General features: G+C 35.5%; 1 protein-coding gene and 1 non-coding gene across 5 annotated transcripts in view; one reads left to right on the top strand and one right to left on the bottom strand.

The window, feature by feature from the left end:
- Positions 1-24818, top strand: part of UNC80 (unc-80 homolog, NALCN channel complex subunit) — a 277398-nt gene that overhangs the window by 86711 nt on the left and 165869 nt on the right. For 2 of the 4 annotated variants that reach the window (XM_049783997.1, XM_049784007.1), the window contains exons 14-19: positions 586-732; positions 6652-6799; positions 9101-9249; positions 13557-13723; positions 14719-14817; positions 20614-20822. In XM_049783997.1, coding sequence (XP_049639954.1) covers positions 586-732; positions 6652-6799; positions 9101-9249; positions 13557-13723; positions 14719-14817; positions 20614-20822 — 919 coding nt within the window. Of the gene's footprint in view, positions 1-585; positions 733-6651; positions 6800-9100; positions 9250-13556; positions 13724-14718; positions 14818-20613; positions 20829-24818 lie in introns of all 4 variants that reach the window. The other 2 variants (XM_049784015.1, XM_049784024.1) reach the window with 2 other exon arrangements.
- LOC126025686 (U6 spliceosomal RNA) lies at positions 21677-21783 on the bottom strand. The gene has a single exon (XR_007501501.1). It is a non-coding gene; the product is annotated as a U6 spliceosomal RNA (small nuclear RNA).

The following is a 24818-nucleotide window of genomic DNA, read 5'->3' on the forward strand; positions in this document are numbered from 1 at the left end:
GCATACCTTGCATGTAGCCAACTTGCTTTCGATCCCCAGCACCCTAAATGACCTAAGAGCCTGCCAGGAGTGATCCTTGAACACAGAGCCAGAGTAAGCTCTGAGCACTGCCAGATGTGTTCCACATTCAAATAAATAAAATTAAGTTGGAGAAAAATGAGTGTCATTAATTGCAATATGATTTAAAAATTATAGACTTTGATTAGTTCTAGAAATTTAATAATAATCATCTAGTGATGTTGTTGGTAGGCTTTGAATAAGGATTCGCGGGAAATCTGTTTGCCTTCTTCACGACTATTCCCAGTATATCTCTTCAGGTCATTGTTCTGATAATATCTAAGGGATATCTGATAATACCTCTAAATAAAACATATGAGTTGAAATCTTTTAGCAGTAGGGCATATTTAATGGTATGTAGGTTTTAGATAAATTAACAGCATGTTGAATCCTTTATATTTACCAAATTGCAGGTGCTCTTTGTAAAACAAATACATTTGGCTTGATTGTAAAATACAATCTTAGTAGTAAATAGAGCCAAATTCAGAGAAGTAAACAATATTTGTCTTTCTTTGTTATTGTTACTAGGAGGAAAGTACACCTGTGAGCAACCATAGGCTTGCTTTAACCATGCTCATTAAAATAGTGAAGTCTTTGGGATGTGCCTATGGTTGTGGAGAAGGACACCGGGGGCTCTCTGGAGATCGTCTGAGACACCAGGTATTCCGAGAGAATGTAAGAGAATTAAAGTAGATTCCATTTCCTCTCCCTCTTTCCTTTCTCCAATTTAGGGATGAGTCCTTTGACAATGAGGGTCAATGTTCCCTGGAAAAAATTGTATTTCACCAGGGTAATTAATGCTGTCTTGGAGTGGGAGTATTCCCACAAGGTATCTCAAGACACCTAAATCTCAGTTTTAGAAAAGCTTAATTGGGAAAACACTTCAATTGAGCCTCCTGCTTAGTGCAGGCCAACTCCCAGTTGGTGAAAGGGGGTTTAATTTGAATATGTGAATTATAGTTTGAAAAAAGTTTGCAAATATAAATACACTTAGCAAGCTTCCAATGATATGTGGCAAATAATTATTTGCCTGGCTACTATTGAAGCATATTTATATTGAGAAATGAGTCAAAGTTTAGTGTTTAGTTTGTTTTTCTTATTTAGATATGGAAAATGGCCCTTATTGGTATAATACAGGACTAAAAGTAGCCAGTCATTTTATTTTCTGGCTACTTTGAGATTGAAAGAGTTACCTTCAAATATTTCATATCATGTACTTTTGAACTGTGTGAAACTTTAAACTCTGCATTTGGGCTTGCAAAGCATAATTCTGTAATAGAACATGATCTTATTCCAGATCATGCTCACTTGCTTCTGTGGATTGATACTTTTCCTTCACTCTTACTTAGGCAATAATCCACCTCCACAAATCACAGCTGAGACAATTGCCTTATATGTACTAAAGAATTGAGAATGTAAAAAAAAATCTCTTAAATTTGTGCAAATTTAACACTTACGACATATTCCACATATGACACCCATTGACATATTCCAGCAGAGTTTTGAGAATCATGTCAAAATCTAATGCCATTTCATTTTTCCTTGGTATTATATTTTGTTGTGAAGTGTTCACACAGTCTTAGCATGCTGATTTCTTTTAGACTCTATCATCTGTCTATCATTTTCTTCAATATTTTAGTGTATTATATTAGTTTATATTATGTATAGTCTGTATGTATGAGGTTACTAGTCACAGTACTTGATTTATAAATTCATTTTTAAAATGGAGGTAGAAATGACTTAGAGTAAATGTTTATACCTGAGCAGGTACAATATTATAACATATGCCAACCACCAAACTGCTAATATCATTGCACTGCTCTGTGTAGGATCTTTTCAGCCCAGGACTTCCAACTTCTAAATTTTATTATTTAAAAACATTGGCCAAAATCTAGATTGAGGCCCTTGAAATTTTATTTTTTGCTCAGTGGTTACTCCTGGCTGTACACTCAGAAATGAATGGCTCCTTGCTCAGGGAACCATATGGGAACCTGTGTCCGTCCTGGGTCAGCCACATGTAAGGCAAACACCCTACCACTGTGCTAGCACTCCAACACCACCCTCGAAAAGTTTAGCTTAAAACTATAACCTTAGAGAAAGCTGATGGTACTCACCACACGAGTGAATAATTTTTTTGATCTTTTATCTCAGTATGAAACAGTGCCTTCCAGGCTAAAACTACATTGTTCCTTTTACCAAAAATGCTTCACAAAACAAAATCGTAAAATGTTATAAGTATTATTCTTTAGTGAAGACATAAACTATCTTTGGAGCATGTCTCAATATTTTATTAATTACTAAGAATTTATGTTTACTTATCTGTGCTTAAGAATGATCATATTCGGGCCCGGAGAGATAGCACAGCGGCGTTTGCCTTGCAAGCAGCCGATCCAGGACCTAAGGTGGTTGGTTCGAATCGCGGTGTCCCATATGGTCCCCCGTGCCTGCCAGGAGCTATTTCTGAGCAGATAGCCAGGAGTAACCCCTGAGCATGCCGGGTGTGGCCCAAAAGCCAAAAAAAAAAAAAAAAAAAAAAAAAAAAAAAAAAAAAAAAGAATGATCATATTCGAGACCGGTGCAGTAGCGCAGACATAGAGCATTTGCGTTGCAGGATGACTGACCTAGAACAGTTCGTGATTCTATCCCCGGGCGTCCCATAAGGTCCTCCAAAGCCAGGAGCAATTTCTGAGCACATAGCCAGGAATAACTCCTGAGCATCCTGGGTGTGGCCCAAACCCCCCCCCAAAAAAAAAAAAGAATGAACATATTGCCAGGAATATATTTTAAAGATATATTTCCTGAGAATATCTATAACATGAAACTGTGTATCTATCTCAATTAACCATGTCTATTTTAAAGCATTGGGTTTTAGAAGTTATTCAGCTTTTAACACATAATATTTCTCTTGCTAGATAAAGTTCCTTATGATTTTTACTTTTTTGTTTATTTAAACATTGTGATTACAAGGTTGTCCATAATATATATGTATATATTTTCCCCCACAGATATAAACTTGTTGATAATTGAGTTTCAGTCTTACAAGGTATAATACTCTTCACCATTGTCCATTTCTCACCATCATTTTCCCTCCTATTCTTCCTCCTGTCTGTAAGACAGACATTTCTTCTTCTCTCTTTTTCTCTCTCTCTCATCCTTTCTTCTTTTTTCACTTTTAGAAACTGTAGTTTGCAAGACTGTCACTGAGGGGTATCATGACTTATCACTTTATCTCCTTTAAGCACTTATTTCTTGTTCAGAGTGCTCGTTTCAATGACCAATATCATAGAGTTCCCTTCTCTACCCAAATTGCAATGCCCCACTATTTCTGGTAAGCTTCCTACCATAGATTGGTCTTCCTGGACCTCATCTCTATTTTCTCTGGATATTATGACATGCAATCTCTTCTATCTTTTTCTCTTTTATATCTATATATTGCACATGAATATGTGCAATCATTGTATGTCTATCTCTTTCCTTCTGACTCATTTCACTTGACATAATACTCTCTATATTTATCCATGATAAGCAAATTTGATGACTTTATTTTCCCTAATGACTGTTTAGTATTCCACTGTATAGCTGTTCTTTAGCCACTCATCTGTTCTTGGGAACTTGGTTTGTTTCCAGATTCTGGCTATATGAATAGCATTGCAATGAACATAGGAAGAAAGGAATTTTTTGTATTGTGTTTTTGGGTTCCTAAAGCATATTTCTAGAAATGGTATTTGTCTCATACAGAAGCTTGATTTTTTTTCTTTTTGAGGAATATCCATATTGTTTTCCAAAATGGCTGAACCAGTCATCATTTTTACTAGCAGTGAATGAGTCTCTTTCTCTCTTCATCCACTGGATGTTCTTGTTTTTTGTGATGTGTGCACTTTCTATGGTGTGAGATGATATCTCATCGATGATTTGGATTGCATCTCCCTGATAATTAGTGACCTGAAACATTTTTCTGTATGTCTTTTAGTTATCTGTATTTCTTCCTTGAGGACATATCTGTTCATTTCTTCTCTCCCGCTTCTTTATGGGGGGGGGGCACACCTGATGATGCACTCCTGGGAAGTCCTGGCTGTGCACTCAGAAATCATTCCTGGCAGACTCAGACTCAGGGGACCATACAGAATGCCGGTCATCGAACCTGGGTTGGCCACATGCAAGACAAGTGCTCTACTTGCTGTCCTATTACTCTGCCCCATTTTCCCCATTTCTTGATGGGGTTAGATGATTTTTCTTGTAATCTTCAATAAGTGCCTTGTATATCTTAGATATTAATCTGTCATCACATGCATGTTGGGTGAATAGTTTCTCCCATTCCTAGACATTTTTTCCTAGTCATGATTTCCTTTGTAGTGAAGTTCTAAGTTTAATGTAGAATGGTTTGGTTGGTTCTTTTTTATTTTTATTTTTAATGTGTATATATATATATACACATATATATATGTGTATACACACACACACATATATATATCTTTACTTTCACCTGCTTGGCCTGTGGTGTTTTGAAAAATTCTTGAAGATTTCTTTAGCTTCATTGTCATGGAGTGTTCTGCCTACATTTTCCTCTATGTACCTTATGGCTTTAGGTCTGATGTCACGGTATTTAATCCATTTTGATTTAACTTTTATGCGCAGCATTAAAGAGGGGTCTGAGTTCAGATTTTTACATGTAGTTGAACAGTTTTTCCAACACTATTTTTGAAGAGGCTTTCCTTGCTCTGCTTCTTACTACTTACTCCTGAGGGCCAGTCTCAGAAAACTCAAGTCTACTTCACTGATCTGAGAGTCTGACTCTATTCCAGTGCCATCCTGTTTTAATGAGTATTGCTTTATAGTACAGTTTAAGGTTGGGGAAAGTGATGCTTCCCATCTTTATGGTTTTTTAAAAAGAAATAAATTATTATAATGAAATTAATCAAGGACATTTCACTGAACTTGAATAGTTTTCAATAGCATTTAAAAATGGTTTTGAAATTGTCTTTTAGTATATGTTACAAAGATGGCTGAGTATTATATACTTCAAGACTTCTAAACAAGGATTTCTGCATGTTTTGTAAAAATTGTAATGAAGACTTTCACCTATGATTTTTATAGTTATTTTTAAGGAAAAATAATATGGAACTTTCTTGAGTCCTAGCTTGAGACTACTTGAATAAAACGACTTCTTTACAATCTTCTAAGATGTAGAAATGCAAGAATAAAAATGTCTAATTTTGTGATACTGATAGACAAATTATGATTAAATCATTCAAGGAATTCTATTACTGATTCCAAATTTTAACTTTCATTAATATTCCTTTTACATTTTAAATTTTATGCTAATTTTACTCTTGATTTCTCAAATGGTGATGTAACTTAAATTTTCACTAAATCTCACTAGGTACCCACCAATAAGGTACTAATTCTCTAGTTGACCTTTATCTTCTCCAATGTGACTTCCATGCTTATATATACTCATTGTGATCCTCCATTTTATTTTTTAATCCAGAGGCATCCTTCATTTTCCCCATGCCATTACATTGTACTAGAGTTTCTATGTTTAGTATATATGCCAATTTAGCTTCTTCAAAATATCTGGTATTATTTTTAATTAGCCATCTTAAATCTTTGGATTTGGATGATACCTATGCATTTCTTTAAACAGTCATTCATTGAACAATAAAAGAGATGACATCATAAAAGCTGTAACTAGGATGAACAGGAAAGATTTTGCAATAATGCAAAACTTACAATTTGGACAAATGACAACAATTTCCAACATTATAATATTGAAATATTTATTAAAGATAGAGAGTAGACTAAAGTTTAATGTTCTGATGCATATTAATACAAAGGCATGCTTTAAACAACAAGGTATAAAATATAACTTTTACCTCCATGATATAAGAAGAGATGGGAGATCACCTATTTTTCTTAGTGTCCTGTCAGTTCATTCTCTTTGAGGTCTTTAGTAGCCAATGATTACTTGTTTTGCTGATGGGAATTATTCCCTTTCCTCTTAACAAAGGAGAAAGTTATTTGCTATTAAATGCAAACTATTATTTTTCTATAGCTAAAAAGTCAACCTCTGTGTTAACACAGATATATAATTAAACAAATTGAACTTGTTGTTGATATTTTCCAAATGACTATATAAAACAACACTGAATACCCACACCTACATTCTTGTCACTCTCTTTATTAAATCTATTCAATTTAAATTTGAGCAGTTATGCTTCTTCCATTTCACAAAGCCTTTTAGGTTTTCTCAACTTGGATTTCCAATGTAATCACGTACTTGAATTTTATACTTTGAGTTTTTCTCACTGAGACCTTAAAATCTTGATCTTAGTGAAAATACTGAACATTTTCTGGGATGAGCATTAGACTCTGGGTTTTCCCTGACAACAACCAACCCTTCAGCTATAAAGTTCTTCATATTGTTCAACCTCCCTCTGTTTACTTCTTACTTAGAAAAGAGGAACTTACAGGTTCCTAGCACCAGCCTGCTGTGATGAACAGAGGCTCTTCTTTAGAAGGCTTCAATCTCAGATGATGGTATCATTAACATAAGCAGGTACCTGTGACTTTTTCACTTTTCTTCCTTTATTGCAGGCCCAGAACTGCCTCACTAAGCTATACAAGCTAGATAAGATGCAATTCCGACAAACTATGAGGGACTATGTGAACAAGGATTCTCTCAATAATGTAGTGGACTTCTTGCATGCTTTGCTAGGATTTTGTATGGAACCAGTCACTGACAGTAAGTAAAACTGCATGGAGTTCTATGAGAAATGTTTGAGAGTAAAGCATATAGTTTCAAAGACACATTAAATTTGAAAGGCAAAGATATTTTTCCTGTTTTCATTCACACTCTATCTCTCTTTCTCCACTTGTGTATAATAAAATAATATGCTTTTGATGTCGCAGTTTAGATGCTTGCTGAGCATAATTTATGTCAGTAGATAGATAAAAGTTTAGTGAATCTACACCATCCTCAATGTCATTGTGCTTAGTGATCTTTTTTACAGAGAAAGAAACATGAAAGAAAACAATATATAAATTGTGAACATAGGAATAATACAATTTTAATATGTATATTCACATGAATATATGCTGAATTAAGAAAATAGTAGGCAAGGGGATTTGTGTATAAGTCTGCAAACTGTTTTATGATCTTAAGAAAATATCATCATTGAGACAAATTAGAGAGAGAAGCCAGTAGATTCCTTTTGCAATGAATACTACAATACTTTCAGTACCACTTGAATACAATGCATTAATGAAATCAATTATGATGAAAGTAACTTGAGTAAATAAAAATTAAAGATTTTAATTTGAGCTGAGAGAAAAGTAACTTCTTATCTTTTATTGTCTTTTTATTGCTTGTAACTCACATATGAAATCAGTTGATTAAGTTATAATATAAATATATTTGATAGATTTAGAAGCAATTTTCCTGTTTGTATCCCAGGATTATTACCTGTTTATTACATTAAAAAAAAGATAGGTGCTTTATAGAATTTCTGAAATAATCTGTTATCATATTGCTTTAAACATTATATTACAAAATAATAATAAAGAGAATTACAGTTGATATTGTACAAAAAATAACACAAGCTATTTTTTTCTTTTTTTTTTTTTTTTTTGGTTTTTGGGCCACACCCAGCGGTGCTCAGGGGTTACTCCTGGCTGTCTGCTCAGAAATAGCTCCTGGCAGGCACGGGGGACCATATGGGGGGACCATATGGGACACCGGGATTCGAACCAACCACCTTAGGTCCTGGATCGGCTGCTTGCAAGGCAAACACCGCTATGCTATCTCTCCGGGCCCAGTTTGTTTACTTTTAAGCCTCATGAAGCAGAAATGGTAGAAAGGTTAAAGTCTTTCTTTCTATCATGGAATATCCAGAGATAATTTCTGCCCTTGACAGAGTGAAAATAGTTGCTATTAAGTATACTGTTATTGCTTTAAGCTAAAAGTTCCTTCTTTATTTTTTTGAGAACTGAGGGGCCAGAGAGATAGCATGGAGGTAAGGCGTTTGCCTTTTATGCAGAAGGTCATCGGTTCGAATCCTGGCGTCCCATATGGTCCCTCGAGCCTGCCAGGAGCGATTTCTGAGCATGGAGCCAGGAGTAACGCCTGAGCACTGCCGGGTGTGACCCCAAAACAAAACAAAACCAAAAAAAAGTGATGAGAACTGAGTGCGCATTTAACAATGAGTTAACTGATTAGCACCCTAACATTCCTATGTGATCAGTCATGAAACAATAGCCTTTCAGATATACTTATAGCTATGTGGAATCCTCTGGAAGGCCCATGGAATGCCTCGTGTTCAGGCTAAGAAAGTTTCAGGAATATGTAAAAAATTAGCATTAAAAGCCCCAGAATTGATAGGCTCAGGTCTATATTGTATCACATGAATGAATTAGGAAGTGAATTTGAAAAAGGCTTCCCCTGCCCATGCGCCTAAATGACTTCTCTTGGCATAAAATTATTGAATGGGTTTCCTGTACAGTTCTGAGCAGTCTTTAATCTCTTTCATTTCAGTGTCTGTTAAGTCCAAAGTATAAGGTTACATGTAACCCCTCCACTTGCCCCTCCTTTTGCATAGCTCCCTGGTTGATTGCACCTCCCTCACTTGTGAGGGACTAAAAAACTTCTACTGAGAAGGTAGCACCAGAAAAGCTGAATCAAATCAAGTCTTTCTTCACTTAATACCATTTAGTATAACATTACTTTCTTTTATGTGATCATTTATTTTAAAATTAGGTCTTAAAGTCCTATTTAGTGTCAACAGTTAATTCCATTTTAAAATAATGACATATTAATTTTGAAATATTTATTCCAAAAATAGGATGGGATACATCATAGTAAAGATTCTGAAGGAGATTGGGGATTATTCATTTGCAGATATCCATCCAGATGACCAAACCAAGAGTAATTAGCATCTTCTGTTTCTTGTATTTTGTGTGGCCCTTCAACAATTCTTGGGTTCTTTGTGTCATTATTTCTCTAAATTGTGTAACTCAATAGAGTTTAATTAGTGCCTTTGCATTCCAGACAAGGCTGGGTTTGGAAATAACTTCACTACTGTGGACAACAAATCCACAGCCCAGAATGTGGAAGGCATTATTGTCAGCGCCATGTTTAAATCTCTCATCACACGCTGTGCTTCGACCACACATGAATTGCACAGTCCTGAGAATCTGGTGAGAAACTCTGCTCTTCTTACAGGAATTATTGCTCTGCTCTGAGACTATTCCTCTTGTCATGATAATAATACAGGAAATCTGTAGTTCATAATTAAAATACTATTTTCCAAACATTACAAATAACTTGTCTTTCTCTTCCATTCAAAGGCTTTTCTGAAGCTTGTGAAATATTTGTATATTACTTTGATACTTTTCCAAAGAAGGTAGTAGAGAGTAACATGTTGACACATGAATTATAAGAGAACATTAAAATATTTTTAAACTGCTCTTTTAAAATTAATGCAGAATTACTATGAAATAGGTCTTGCTTTATTCTATTGAGCACTGTAATGTTTTATCTACACTTCATTAAATACTTGTAATTAGACCACCGGAGCCATAAAAGATAATAACTGAGCTATAAAAGATTAGTTGCGAGCTTAATTGCTACCATAGTGATTGTTGTTTAAGATACAAAAATGTAGTCTAATGGATCTGAAATATAGGGATAGATTTAGTTATATCTGGGAAGTAATGATGCATTTCTCTATTATTAATCCATTAGGTTTAAACTCAGATACAAGTATCAGCCTATTTATACATAGTATAAATAGTATAAATAAGTACCTACCAAAATAAAAAAATATTTAAGGTAGTCTATTTATTATTGATCTTGACAGTGGTGTTCCACTCCAAGGGATAATTTGTGCAATGTTTGAGAACAAAATCAAATTTAAGAACTTGTGGACACTAGAAATATAGTACATCATTTTGAGCTATCTCTCTAGTCTCTTTAGGGTATTTTAAATCATTAAAATATTTATTCAACTTGAGATGAACAGAATAAAATCTCATCCCAGAGGGATTTAATTTTATAGACTTTAACAGTCAAGAAAGTTCCTTGGGGCTTTAGTATCACATTTTATTAAGCTTCATCATGGGAAGAATTTGGAAAGTTGATTGCAAGTACTTACATATCTTAGTCAGCAAAGACATGTTGAAAGAAAAAAACTTTTTTTTATTTTGTTTTTGTTTTTGTTTTTTTGGGGCCACATCCGCTTGATGCTCAGGGGTTACTCCTGGCTAAGCACTCAGAAATTGCCTTTGGTTTGGGGGGACCATATGGGACGCCAGGGGATCGAATTGCAAGGTAGACACCTTACCTCTAGTGCCACCTCACCGGCCCCCCAAAAAACTTTCTTAATTGTCTTTATATCCTGATACATTTGACTTAAAACCACCATCTAAATAGAATGACTGGGGATATATCCTCATTTACTCTAGGATTTTTCTGCTTCCCAGAGTAGTGCTAAAATCTGTAATGCTTAGATAGGCCTTAGGGCTAAGGGGGACCACTCCTTAGGTCTCAATTATTCATCCATATCTTTTCATTTAATGCTTTCTTCAATTATCCTACACTGGCATTCTGATGAGATTGCAATTCAAACTGTTGACAATTTAATCATTTTCATGGAGGAGAGGCCAAAGCATAAAGTAAAGTTACAGAGTCTTGTCACTTATAGAACTTGAAGGGAACTCTCTGCATACTTTATTTAATGACCCTACTCCTACTTTCTAAAGATCACGGCCATAATTTTCCCATTGATCTTAGGTTTTAAAAACCAGAGCTACCTTTTCTTTTAAACAGTTTTATTTATTTGTTCTATTTTAATATATACATTTTTTCTCTATCTTTATCATTTTTGGTGCTGCTTGGTACAAAATGCCTTGACTGGGATAAAAGCTCAGAACAAAACCAGACTACAGAGACTGTGTGTGCAGCCTGTCATCCTTACCCAGAATAGCACCAGCAACACAGTATGACACCATATGTTTTTGTATGGGCACAGTAAAAAAAAAAAAAAGGGAAACCATAGACAGAGAAACAAGATCTTTTTTTTTTTTTTTTTTTTTTTTGGTTTTTGGGCCACACCCTGTGACGCTCAGGGGTTACTCCTGGCTATGTGCTCAGAAGTTGCTCCTGGCTTCTTGGGGGACCATATGGGACGCCGGGGGATCGAACCGCGGTCCGTCCTAGGCTAGCGCAGGCGAGGCAGGCACCTTACCTCCAGCGCCACCACCCGGCCCCGAGAAACAAGATCTTATCTTCTAGGGATAAGAACTCATTTTTTATAGCAGAAGGGTGCCTCCCATCCTGAACATGTGTCATGTGGATGCAACCAGTCCCCAGGAGATTGGACAGTGTTAGTCTAATCTGAAACCCCAGATCCCTGATGTAGAAATGATACAGCTCTGGGCAACACCACCAGGAACTAAGCTCCATTGGGAGATTTATAACACTACTCTGGCACCAACTTGTGCCTGTTTTTGATATGACAATGAGGAAAGGAAAACTTGACCTAAGACCAGGCTTTCCTATTACTTCACCTAACACTAAATGAAAATCAGAAGAGCTATCGTCCTTTGAACTGTGAAAAATAAGAGCACCAACAACAGAAAACTGACTTTGACAACTGTGACTGAACAGAGCCTACCTTGAGACTAATAAGGAAAACCCTACCCTAGGCTGTAGTCCAGGACACATAAACAACAACAACAACAAGATGTTTTACTGCAGAGGTCCAACTTGGACAACAGAGACTGAGCAGAACCCTTGGATCCGTAATATCCTAGGCTTCAGCCTAGGGACTTAATGAAATCAGGGAGCAAGTGTTACAGAAGACCGAGCACCACATCAAGGATGGATAGGAACCTCTAGAACCTAGAGACTCTATCCTAGACCCAGACCTATAACCTGCGCAAATACCGAGATCGCTAGCTACAGTGGCTTGAATTTCTCACACACAACCGAGAGGAAACTTTCCTGGCATCACAAAAAAGCCTTTGGAATGGGGTAATGAGTATATATGGAGCCAGGAGTTGATCCCATGAGGGTATGCTTCAAGGATGGAGAAACCCTGAATCTCTTAGGCCACGGGAATTCCCTTTCTTCCCCAATGTTACTGTGCCTATGCAAAAAGAAAAAAAAAAGTGGGGGGAACACCAAACCCCACCACCCCAGCACCCATACTTTTTCTTGTTTTGTTTTGATTTGTTAGTTTTTGACTTTATTTTCCTTCTCTTTGTTCTTCCACTTTTCTCTTTCTTTTTCACACGTGTGGTTATTATTTAGAGATTTATTTTTATTTTTATTTGCTGGGTCCATTTTTTTCTTTTTTCCTCCATTTTTCTTTTTTTTTCTTTTCTCCTTTCTTTTTTTGGTAGTTGTCACCAAATTTTTTTTCTCCCCTTTTTCTTATCCTTTTTTTTATCTCCAATAACGGTGGAATAGATGCTCAATCTACAACAAACTGTAAAGTGGAGACCAGTTGCATTGGCGTACTGGGGTGTAGAGGAGGGAGATGTGGGATGCATGCTGGGAATAGGGACGGAGGGAGGGCAGCACTGGTGGTGGGAATGCCCCTCATTCATTGTCACTATGTACCATAAATGATGCAGTGAAAGATTTGTAATGCACATTGGTCACAATAAAAACTAAAAACAAACAAACAAACAAACAAACAAAAACCAGAGCTATAAAAGTAAGTTAGTTTTGGGTCTCCATTTTTTTTATGTTGGAACTCTTAAGTCAAGAAATACAGTAATTATCTTCTGAATAATAGAAGAGAAAATGATGGTTGCATATCTTAATAGTTAAGGAAAAATGTTGGTTTACCAATTGTTGGTTTCAAACGGTCTACTTTATCTTAAGTTTATGGTCAGGTTTCTTTTCTAATTGATTTTATTTATTAAATCTTCATAGGAAAAATGTATAACCTTTATATCTTTATATAAGCACTGTTAGAAGTGTCTAGAGAACTAAGCTAATTTTACTGCAGTGATGCAGAAAATTGTGGAAGATGAACAAAATCTGAAACCTCTAGTCTAAAAAAACCTGATTACACATTTTAAATTGTTGAAGTATCTTCCAGGAGTCATATTTAAGAAATACAATTGAAGTTTTTTAAAATAAATTTTTATTGTGACCCCAAAAGTGCATTACAAATCTTTCACAGAATTATTTACGGTACATAGTGACAATGAATGAGGGGCATTCCCACCACCACTGGTTATATATATTTTTCTAATTATACAGCCAACTCTCTCTTTTTATATCTTAGGAATGACAGGCCAAGATCTTGGTAATGGTTTATGGGAACATTGAAGCAGTATTATTCCATTTGTTTAATGAAATCAAATGGTCTTCCTTTAAGAAACCACTCATACTCCACACCTAAAGAGCCCTCTACTCTCCTTCATGTGAAAACTATTTAGTCACAAAACTATTTTTTCTTTTCCTAAACTTCCTTTGTGCCTCCAAACAGGGACTGTATTGTGACATCCGTCAGCTTGTGCAATTTATCAAAGAGGCTCATGGAAATGTCTTTAGGAGAGTAGCCCTTAGTGCTTTGCTTGACAGTGCTGAGAAGTTGGCACCAGGAAAAAAGATCGAGGAGAATGAGCAAGAATCTAAGCCTGTATGCAGTAAAAGGTTAGGAACTTCAAGTCTATAAATCTTAGCACTCTCCTTATTTCTGTACAATACAATATTTTGTTGTAGGATATAATATATATGTCATTCTTGATATGTTGTAGGATATAATATATATATAATTCTTGATATGACTTATAGCTCCAGTTTAAATGATGGTGGAACTATTTGTACAAGTGGTATAACTATTTGAAGTTCTAATAACTTACAAGGGAATGATATTGCTGTTAAATAATTCCCAACTCTATATGAATGAGAACACAGTTGACCACAAGCTTTTCTACAGTTGGGTTTCACTTCATAATTCTTAATTATATGGTAAATTATTATCTATGTTTTAGACTCTTATAAATAATATACATTCTTATCTGGAGAGGAATAGCAATTAATGGTATCTTATCATCCAATTCAGTAATATTTTAATATTAATAAATTAATAAATATTAATAATAAAAACAAAACCACTGCAGAGAAACATGCTTGATTTTTCTTCTAGCAAACATGAATTTGCTTATTCTATAAGAAATATCACTTTTGGGGGCCGGAAAGGTGGCGCTAGAGGTAAGGTGTCTGCCTTACAAGCGCTAGCCAAGGAACGGACCGCGGTTCGATTCCCCGGCGTCCCATATGGTCCCCCCAAGCCAGGGGCGATTTCTGAGCACATAGCCAGGAGTAACCCCTGAGCGTCAAACGGGTGTGGCCCAAAAACCAAAAAAAAAAAAAAAAAAAAAAAAAAAAGAAATATCACTTTTGAAAAATAACTTCTAAATTTTAAGCTATGTTTTTAGCTAACGAAGCATGTATTGTGGGCCAATCCGACATATATACATATAGGTCATGAATTAATGGTAGAATATGAATTCCATACTGCAAAGACTGATAGTGTCTTAAGGTCTGCATATAGCTAGTCTATGAAATTTTTTTTATAAACTACATGAAACATTGAAAGATGGTATCTGGCTATGTTGTGATTGGTGGCTGCACCATTTGCATAGGTCAGAGGCAGGAAGCATTGTGGATAAAGGCCAGATGTCCTCTGCGCCTGAGGAATGTCGCAGCTTCATGTCTGGTCGCCCGTCTCAGACTCCAGAGCAGTAAGTAGCATTGGTTTTGTTTCCAATTCAGTGGGTTGAGTATTTCCCACTATAATAAATTTTATTTTATAAGTAGTTGGTTTTCTTTGATTTTTTACTTTGCTTCTATTCTTTATTCCTCTCTCTAATCCTGCTAATCTCTACAAATTCAAATCACAAATAACTAACCTTATATCTTTAGAAATCTTCCTTACAGTATTTCCCAGTTTCTTCCTCACATTTGCCTCTTAAGCACACCTTACAGATAAATCTAAAAAGAAAATGTATAATAGATGGGGTGAGGTGTCACCTACATTACTGCTTTAAATTACTTTTTAAAAATTCAAATTTCTTTTTCTTTTCTTTTCTTTCTTTCTTTCTTTCTTTCTTTCTTTCTTTCTTTCTTTCTTTCTCTTCTTTCTTTCTTTCTTTCTCTCTTTGTTTCTTTGTTTCTTTCTTCCTTCTCTCTTTCTTTCTTTCTTTTTCTTTCTTTCTCTCTTTATCTTTCTTTCTCTTTTTCTCTTCTTTCTTTCTTTCTTTCGCTCTTTCTCTCCTTCTTTCTCTTCCTTCCTTCCTTCCTTTTTTCTTTCTTTTTCTTTATTTCTTTCTTTTTCTTTCTTCTTTCTTTCTTTCTTTCTTTCTTTCTTTCTTTCTTTCTTTCTTTCTTTCTTTCTTTCTTTCTTTGTTTCAGTCTTTGTTTCAGTTTTTCTTTCTTCCTTTCTTTCTTCTATTTTCTTCTTTCTTTCTTTCTTTCTTTCTTTCTTTCTTTCTTTCTTTCTTTCTTTCTTTCTTTCTTTCTTTCTTTCTTTCTTTCTTTCTTTCTTTCTTTCTTCCTTTCTTTCTTTCTTTCTTTCTTTCTTTCTTTCTTTCTTTCTTTTTTCTTCTTTCTTTTTTTTTATTTTTGAGCCACACCCATTGACACTCAGGGATTACTCCTGGCTATGCACTCAGAAATCACTCCTTGCATGAGGGACAATATGGGATGCTGAGAAATCGAACCAAGGTTCATCCTGGGTCAGCCTTGTGCAAGGCAAATGCCCTATAACTGCGCCATCACTCTGGCCCTTAAAATTCAAATTTCTTAATGCATTTTAATGTGTTTAATAAATCTTTTCTTAAAATAAGTAAGATAAATCTCTGTGCTTAGCTTGAGCTGAAATCAACTTCTCCATTTCACTTGATGCTCTCCTGATACCCATTACTTTACTCTCTGACATCTGTTTATCTCCATTTTTTAAAGACATAATTAAAAACATTTTCAAATTAGTACCACCCCATATGTAATGTGTACTATATATACATATATGTTATTTATGCAACCTTCCTCAGTTCCAACTACACAAGTATTTATTCTGTCTTTATTTAAGGTGGCCTTACCCAGCATTATTCTGGAGCCATTTTCAGTAGTTCTGGGGCCATATACTGTGTGAGACTTAACTGAACCTAGCTCCCATATGCAAAGCAAGCATTCTATCCTTTTGAGATATCTTCCTTTTAACAACTATTTAGAATTCTCACAATTTATATTATAGTGGCACAATCAATATTCAAAGTATATTCAAAATATATTATTTTATTTCCCCAAACCTAGTGTTAGAAAATTATCCTTCTTGGGAGCCAGAGAGATAGTACAGTAGGTTAGGTGTTTACATTGCATCAGACTGTTCCAAGTTTGATTCCATGTGATCTCTCCAAAACCTCCAGGGTAATTCCTGAGAGCAGCCAGGAGTAGCCCCATAGCATCACTGAGTGTGGTCCAAAAAAAAAAAAATTATCCTTCTAGGAGTTCTGCACAATATTCATGGTTTCCTTAAATATGGTATTTCCCTTTCCGTAGTTAGCAAGGGATATTGATAATAATCTATAGCATACAAATAAACCTTAAAAAATTAAAAATCTATCCTAGTTTTTGTAGTACTTCAAAAATATTAGAATAGGTACATAAAAGAATGAAGGAGATGAATCAACTTCATGTGTCCAAAGACTGTGAATTTTAGCTGCTCTGATAACCCCAATGGTTAGATTGGTGTTGGCCCATGTAAGCACTTAAAAATGCAAGTCGCAAGTAGATGAATTAACTCATCAATCAATGAATTATTAAATCACCATTATCAACAAGACATTCTTTAATTATTTTCTCAAAACAGAATACTAATTTTTTTCAGGAGAAAAATTTTAGTGTGATTGGCCATAGTGATAGCACAGCTTTGCACAGGCTAACCCAGGTTTAATCCCTGGCTTCCCATATATTTCCCCACCCTCAAGCCTGCCAGGAGTAGTTTTGAGCACAGAGCTAGAAGTCACCCCTGAGTTCTACTGAGTCTTCTTCCAACCACACACACACACACACACACACACACACACACACACACACACACACACAAACACACCAATTTGTGGAGATATAACAAAAATCAAAAATAAGCTTTATTAAAATTAATGACAAATTTCTATTGCTGTATATTTACACAACTAGTCAAAAGGTTTTTATACATTAAATTTGTTCCAAAAGAGGAAAGAACTTATTTCAAAAGCTCCAGTAATTACTGAGCTAACCTGTGATTGAAGTTTTGAAAATTAATCTTGATATGTGGTTATGTGTTCTACATATAATATAGCAAAATATGATCTTCCACATTCTGGCTTCTATCAACTGGCTTCTCAGCATATTGCATGAGGCTTTTATTGTCCCTTTGAATAATGAGTTACAGGGTTTTTGTTTTTTTTTTGGGGGGGGGGTCTTTTTAGTTTTTGGGCCACACCTGATGGTGCTCAGGGATTGCTCTTGGTTCTGAGCTCAGAAATCACTCCTCACAGGCTCAGGGGGCCATATGGGCTGCTGGGAATCGAACCACCAGCTGTCATGGATTCGCCATGTGCAAGGCAAATGCCCTACTGCTGTACTATCACTCTGGCCCCAGAATGAGTTACAGTTATAACATTTCTTTACATTAGTATTTCTCCTTGGAGAGTGTAACAGAATGTCAGATAAGGGACTCTTATTGGATTCAGGGATAAGTATGCCCATGTTCTTTCTTTAAATTCTTATGAAAGGTCTTTCTTTAAACTCTAATGAAGATTTTGTTTCTCTTTTTAATATTTTATTTCCCAATTCCTTTCTCCTTTTCCTTTTGCTTAAATAAAGGTCATATTAAATGTATCATACTAAAATCAACTTTATACATAAATTTCTCTGATACTCATTGATACAGTGCTCATTGAACAAAAAAACTATGATCTCACTGAGATAGCTGATAAATTATTGCCTCTTAGACATTTCATACTTAGACAAAGTAGTCATACATTGATCATTATAACAACTGTCTCCTAAAAAAGAAAGGCTTCATACACTGCAGGAAATTGATAAAAGTAATTTAGAAGTAAAATTCTAAGTCAAAAATTTGATCCATATGCCCAGGGAGATAGCACAGCGGTGTTTGCCTTGCAAGCAGCCGATCCAGGACCAAAGGTGGTTGGTTCGAATCCTGGTGTCCCATATGGTCCCCCGTGCCTGCCAGGAGCTATTTCTGAGCAGACAGCCAGGAGTAACCCCTGAGCACCGCTGGGTGTGGCCCAAAAACCAAAAAAAAAAAAAAAAATTGATCCATACTGTTTGATTGATAGAATTTGTTGCTTTAAAATAAAAAGTATTTAATAGTCTTGATATTTGGAGGGATAAAGTTTCTCCACAGAATGATTGTTTACACAGTACTATCAAATTGCAGGCATTTTCTGATTCTTCTCCAAAACTTGTAAATAAGTTATTACCCAAAAACTAAATTTCATCATCCTAGAACATTTTCTATAACCTTTCTAAATTACTAAAGTAATACATGCTGTATTCATCGAGCAGATTAATGTAGAAAACAAAGAACAGTATAGGGAAGAAAGTAGTTTTAAAATTAAAGCAGCATTGGGGTCAAAGTGACAGTACATTAGGAGGGCATTTGCCTTGCATGTAGCTGACCTGGTTTCTATCGCTGGCAAACCATATGGTCCCCTGAGCCTGCCAGAAGTAATTTCTGAACACAAAGCCAGGAGTAACCTCAAGCACCACTGGTTGTAGCTCAAAAAACAACCAAAAAATTAAAGCAGTATTAACTATAGAAAACAATTGGGAATGTTTTTATATATTGGGTATACTTTTGAACATTTGACAAGTAAACATACTAACATGCTCATACATGAAACTCTTAAATATTAACTGTTACCCTGTCTAAATCATCTTATTATTGCTTTATAATTTGACTTTGTGAATGCCACATTTGGTGTTGCCAAGGGCTTACTCTTGGTTATGTACTTAGGAATCATGCTTGGTGGAACCAGGGAACCATATGGGCTGCTGGGAATTAAACCCTGGTCAGCTCTATGCAATATAAGTAAGTGCTTTACCCACTATCTATCTGACCCTAGTTTTGCAATATATCATTAGCTTATCTATGGCAATAATCTTAAAAACAGAAATTTAGCAGTAACAGAGTATGCCATCATTTGTATGTCCTATCATTCATTCAAATTAAATTGCTTCTAATTGACTTGTTATAACTCAGTGAGCATTTGACCTTTTATCTACATTTGCTCTGCTATTCAATAATTTATTTTTTGTTTGTTTTTTGGCTCACATCTGGCAGCATTCATTGGTAATTTCTGGCTTAATACTCAGGACTTACTCCTGACATTGCTCCAGGGACTATATGGAATGCCAAGAATCGAACCCAGGTCTGAAGCATGCAAGGCAAATTCTCTTCTGCCGTTCTCACTCTGACCCCTCCATTATTTCTTTGGGATGACTTCCTGGATGTTTCATTTATTTGCCATAGATAAAGATTAAGTTTCAGATAGCAAACATGTTAACAGGGCCAGAGCCATAGTATAGCTGGTAGGGTGCTTATTTTGTTTGGCCCAACCAGGTTCAATCCTGGCACCCCATTCTATTCCACAAGCCCTACCAGAAGTGATCTATGAGCACAGCCAGGTATAGCTCAAAAGCAAAACAACAAAAACATAATATTAATAACTTTCCAAAAAGTGAAATCATCCTATTATCATAGACAATGATAAAGTAATAGTTTCTTTATCTTTATTTATTTTTATCTGTTTAATGAGTGAAATGCATCTCATTTCAAATAATCTTTTTAAATAAACTATTATTTCTAGATATATTAAATATTAATATTAAATGGTGCAAATAATTGACGTTTTCCTCTTGTGAAACAATTTATTTAAGAATATATGGAGATTAACAATATTTTATTGAGTTGGACATTTTTCACTTTTAAACCTATGTTTATTTTATTTAAAAGAATATAATCAAATTTAATAAGAATTATTAAGTGAACAATTACAAAACAATACATAACCTAAGCATGGTTATTTAATTTATTTATTTAACCATTCAAGTATTTTTGTGAATATATTAAATGCCAAAATTTATGCTAAGATATGGTGGAAACGGGAAGCCAGGTAGGGTACTGCAATGCCTCTGAAAAGGGTTTAAAAAAATAAAAAACAAATGTAAATATTTATTGACATGTTAAGTACATTAGCTATTATGACTCACATCCCAGAGTAATGCCTGCAATAAAACTTAGTATTTTAAAAGGTTGAAAGAGTGGCAGCTGAAATATGAGTGTTTTTACAAAAAGCTCAGGAAATCATCCTTGATCTCACTCCTCTCAATCTGACACTTGAAAAATCCAATGCACCAAAGATCATACTCTCTGATTTGCCTAAATGTAGTGATAAGAGGTAGAAAAAATGTAGGGAGATTTCACTAGCATTGCTAGATTTTAAATCCTATTCTCTGTTTGCTTTCAGTGATGAACAGATGCAAGGAGGCAATCTGGGGCGAAAAGATTTCTGGCGCAAAATGTTCAAATCCCAGAGTGCAGCAAGTGATACCAGCAGCCAGTCTGAACAAGACACTTCAGAATGCACCACTGCTCATTCAGGGACAACTTCTGACCGGCGTGCCCGCTCACGATCCCGTAGAATTTCCCTTCGGAAAAAGCTCAAACTCCCCATAGGTAAAAGTATGTTTGTTTTTATTTATAGATTATCTTGTTACTAGCCATATGCCTTATAAAATTTTCACTCCAGTCAATTCACAATCAAAACAGAAGAATTCATGGTAGAGTAGAGAAAGGAAAATTAGAAGTGTACTACAAAGGGGCACAGAAAAAACCTTTAACACCTGAAAATTAAATAGCTCACGACTGAACAACCAGTTGGTCAGAGATGAAATATAAGAGGAAATCATAACATTCCTGGAAGCAAATGCAAATGAAGACATAAATCATCAGAATTAGTGAGAGAGGAATATTTCTAGCTTTGCAAGCACATCAGGAAGGAAGAAGGGGCCTACGCAAATAACTTAATGGCTCAGCTTATAAAATTAGAAAATAATCAACAAAAGGAACCAAAAATAGATAGGCAGAAAAAAATAACAAAGCTTAAAGCAGAAGTCAGTGAAGTGGAAATCCAAAATAACAATTCTAAAGATCAAAGAAAGCAAAAGTTGGCTCTCTAAAAAAATATGCAAGATTGATACACCACTAGCAAAAGTCACAAAGAAAAGGAGAGAGAGAAACTTAATAAACCAGATTAGAAATGAAAAGGGGGAGATCATTACAGATAATGCAGAGATTCAAAGGTAATCAGAGACTACTTTGAGAAACTCTATGCCATAAAACATGAGAACCTGGAAGAAATGGATAAATTCTTGGATTCTTAGAATCTTTCACAGTTAAATCAGGATGCTCTAGCCTATTTAAACAGTCTCATCACTACTAAGGAAATTAAAATGGTAATGAAAAGTCTTTCCAAAAATAAAAGCCCAGGCCCAGATGGTTTCAATAACTAATTCTTTCAAACTTTTTTTTAAAATATGGAACGCTTCAAGAATTTGCGTGTCATCCTTGCGCCAGGGCCATGCTAATCTTCTCTGTATTGTTCCAATTTTAGTATATGTGCTGCCGAAGTGAGCACTCTTTTAAACCTTTTAAGAAGAACTACTACCAGTACTTTTCAAGCTCCTCCAGGGTTCATTTCAGTAATTCAAGGATGGTTTAACATATGTAAATCAATCAACATAATACACTATATCATCAGAAGGAAAAATAAAAACCATATAATCATATCAGTAGATGCAGAGAAGGCATTTAATAAGGTCCAAGAAAAGAAAAAGATATCAAGAGCATCCTGATAGGAAAGTAAGCAATCAAACTCTCCTGTTTTCAGATGACATGAAACTATATTTATAGAAAACCCTGAAGACTCTAGCAAAAATCTTCGAGAAACATAAGACTCATATAGCAAAGTGGCAGGCTACAAAATTAACATGCAAAAATTAATGGCCTTCTTATATACAAATAATGATAGAAAAGAAATGGACAATAAAAAAAATAATCCCATTCACACTAGTGTTATACAAAGTCAAATACCTTGGAGTCAACTTAACTAAAGAGGTAAAGGACTTATACAAAGAAAACTACAAAACACTGCTTTCAGAAATAAAAGAGGACACAAGGAAATGAGATACGTAAGCTGCTCATGGATTGGGAGAATTAACTTTATTAAAATGGCAGTAATCCACAGATTATTGTACAGATTTAATGCATTTCCTCTAAGGATATCCATGGCATTCTTCAAAGAAGTGAATCATACTCTCTGAAATTTATTTGGAACAATAAACACCCACAAATAGCTAGAGCAACCCTTAAGAAAAGGAACATGGGAGGCATCACTTTCCCCAACTTTAAATTGTATTACAAAGCAAAACAGCATGGTATAAGAATAAAGACAGACCTTCAGATCAATGAAAAAGAGTTAAGTTTTCATAGAATGTTCTCCAGACATACAATCTTGATAATGGAAAGAAATGCAACATGGAGCAAGGAAAGCCTCTTCAATAAGTGGTGTTGGAACAACTGATCAGCCACATGCAAAAAAGCAAACTCTGGCCTCCATCTAACACCATGTACAAAAGTAAAATTCAAATGGATTAAAGACCTTGATATCAGACCTAAAATTATAAGGTATATAGAACTACATGTAGATAAAACACTCCATGACATTGAGACTAAAGGCATCAAGGAGGAAACAGCACTGTCCACACAAGTGGATGTGGAGATAAACAGGTGGGACTATATTAAGTTGAGAAGCTTCTGCAACTCAAAAGAAATAGTGTCTAGGATATTAAAGCTACTTACAGAATGGGAGAAACTATTTGTCCAGTACCCATCAGATAAGGGGCTAATATCTAAGATATAAAAGATACTAACAGAACTTAACCAGAAAAAGCATCTAACCCACAAAAAATCAGTGGGGCTGAAGAGATAGCATGGTGGTAAGGCATTTGCCTTGAGTGCAGAAGGTTGGTGGTTCAAATCCCGGCATCCCATATGGTCCCCCGAGCCTGCCAGGAGTGATTTCTGAGCATAGAGCCAGGAGTGAGCCCTGAGCACTGCCAGGTGTGACCCAAACCCCACCCCAAAAAAAAAATCAGAAGAAATGAACAGATACTTTCTCAAATATGAAGTACAAATGGTCAAAAGGCAAATGAAAAAATGCTCTATATCACTAGTCATAAGGGAGATGCATATCACAATAATGAGGTACCATCTCACACCACAGAGATTAGCACACATCAAAAGAACAATCAGTACTGGCAGGGATGTGGGGAGAAAGGAACTCTCATTTACAGTTGGTAGGAACATCATCCAGTCCAGCATTTATGGAAAACAATATGGAGATGCCTCAAAAAGCTGGAAATTGAGCTTTCATATGATCCAGCTATACCACTCCTAGAGATATACCCTAGGAATACAAAAATACAATACAAAAATGCCTTCTGCACACGCACATTCCTTGCAGCACTATTTACAATAGCCAGAATCTGGAAACAACCCAGATACTCTTCAACAGATAAATGGCTAACAAAACTGTGGTTCATATACACAATGGAGCCATCAGGAGAGATGAAATCATGAAATTTTCTTATACATGGATGGACATGGAAACTATCATGTGGAGTGAAATGTCAGAGGGAGAGAGATAGACACAGAATGATCTCACTCATTTATGAGATTTAAGAAAAATAAGACATTATTTATACCCAGAGACAATAGAGATGAGGGTTTGAAGGACCAGCTCACGAGCTGAAGCTCACCACAAAGGGTGATGAATGTAGTTAGAGAAATAACTACACTAACAAATATCATGACAATGTTATTTGATGAGAGAAGTAGAATGCCTGTCTCAAATACAGGCAGGGGTCGGGGGAGAAAGGATTGGGGGGGGGGGGCATTGGTGGTGGAAATGTTGCACTAGTGAAAGGGGGTGTTCTTTTTATGACTGAAACCCAAACTCAAACATGTTTGTAATCATTGTGCTTAAATAAAGATATTATAAAATAAAAAGAATAGGAAAGGGAAGCCTTTCTGGTCATGATATATAGGCTGACATCATGTATATATCATTTGTTTATTCATTTTTTAGCAGTTCTCACAACCTGTTTTGTGAATTTATCATATGCAAACACAATCCTAGATATTATAGAACAATATCTGATATCCTTTTTGGGGGGCACATTCAGTGACGTTCAGAGGTTACTCTTGGCTTTGCTCTCAGAAATCGCTCTTGGCTTTGGGGTCCATTTGGGACTCCAGGGGATCGAACCACGGTCCGTCCTAGGTCAGTTGCATGCAAGCAAATGCCCTATAGCAGCACCACCGCTTTGGCCCCAATATCTTAATTTATTTTGGTAACCAAAATTACGCAGCAATTGCCAAACTTCTATTTTCATAAGAGTAATAATCCTGAAACAAATCATCAAAAAACTGAGTATAGTTGAAGTGAAGTAATAATGAGGCCTAATGTAAATGAAGGAAAAGATAGTTATCGTGGAAAACTTTCTAGAGGAAGTGACTAAGATCTAAAAGACAATTAAAGAAAAGAGAAAAAGAAGAGCACACCAGTTAGTAGGAATGTAATGTGCATGTTCATTAGGATTGAGAAAATAG

This window comes from Suncus etruscus, chromosome 1, assembly GCF_024139225.1.
Source record: "Suncus etruscus isolate mSunEtr1 chromosome 1, mSunEtr1.pri.cur, whole genome shotgun sequence".
Taxonomy (NCBI): domain Eukaryota; kingdom Metazoa; phylum Chordata; class Mammalia; order Eulipotyphla; family Soricidae; genus Suncus; species Suncus etruscus.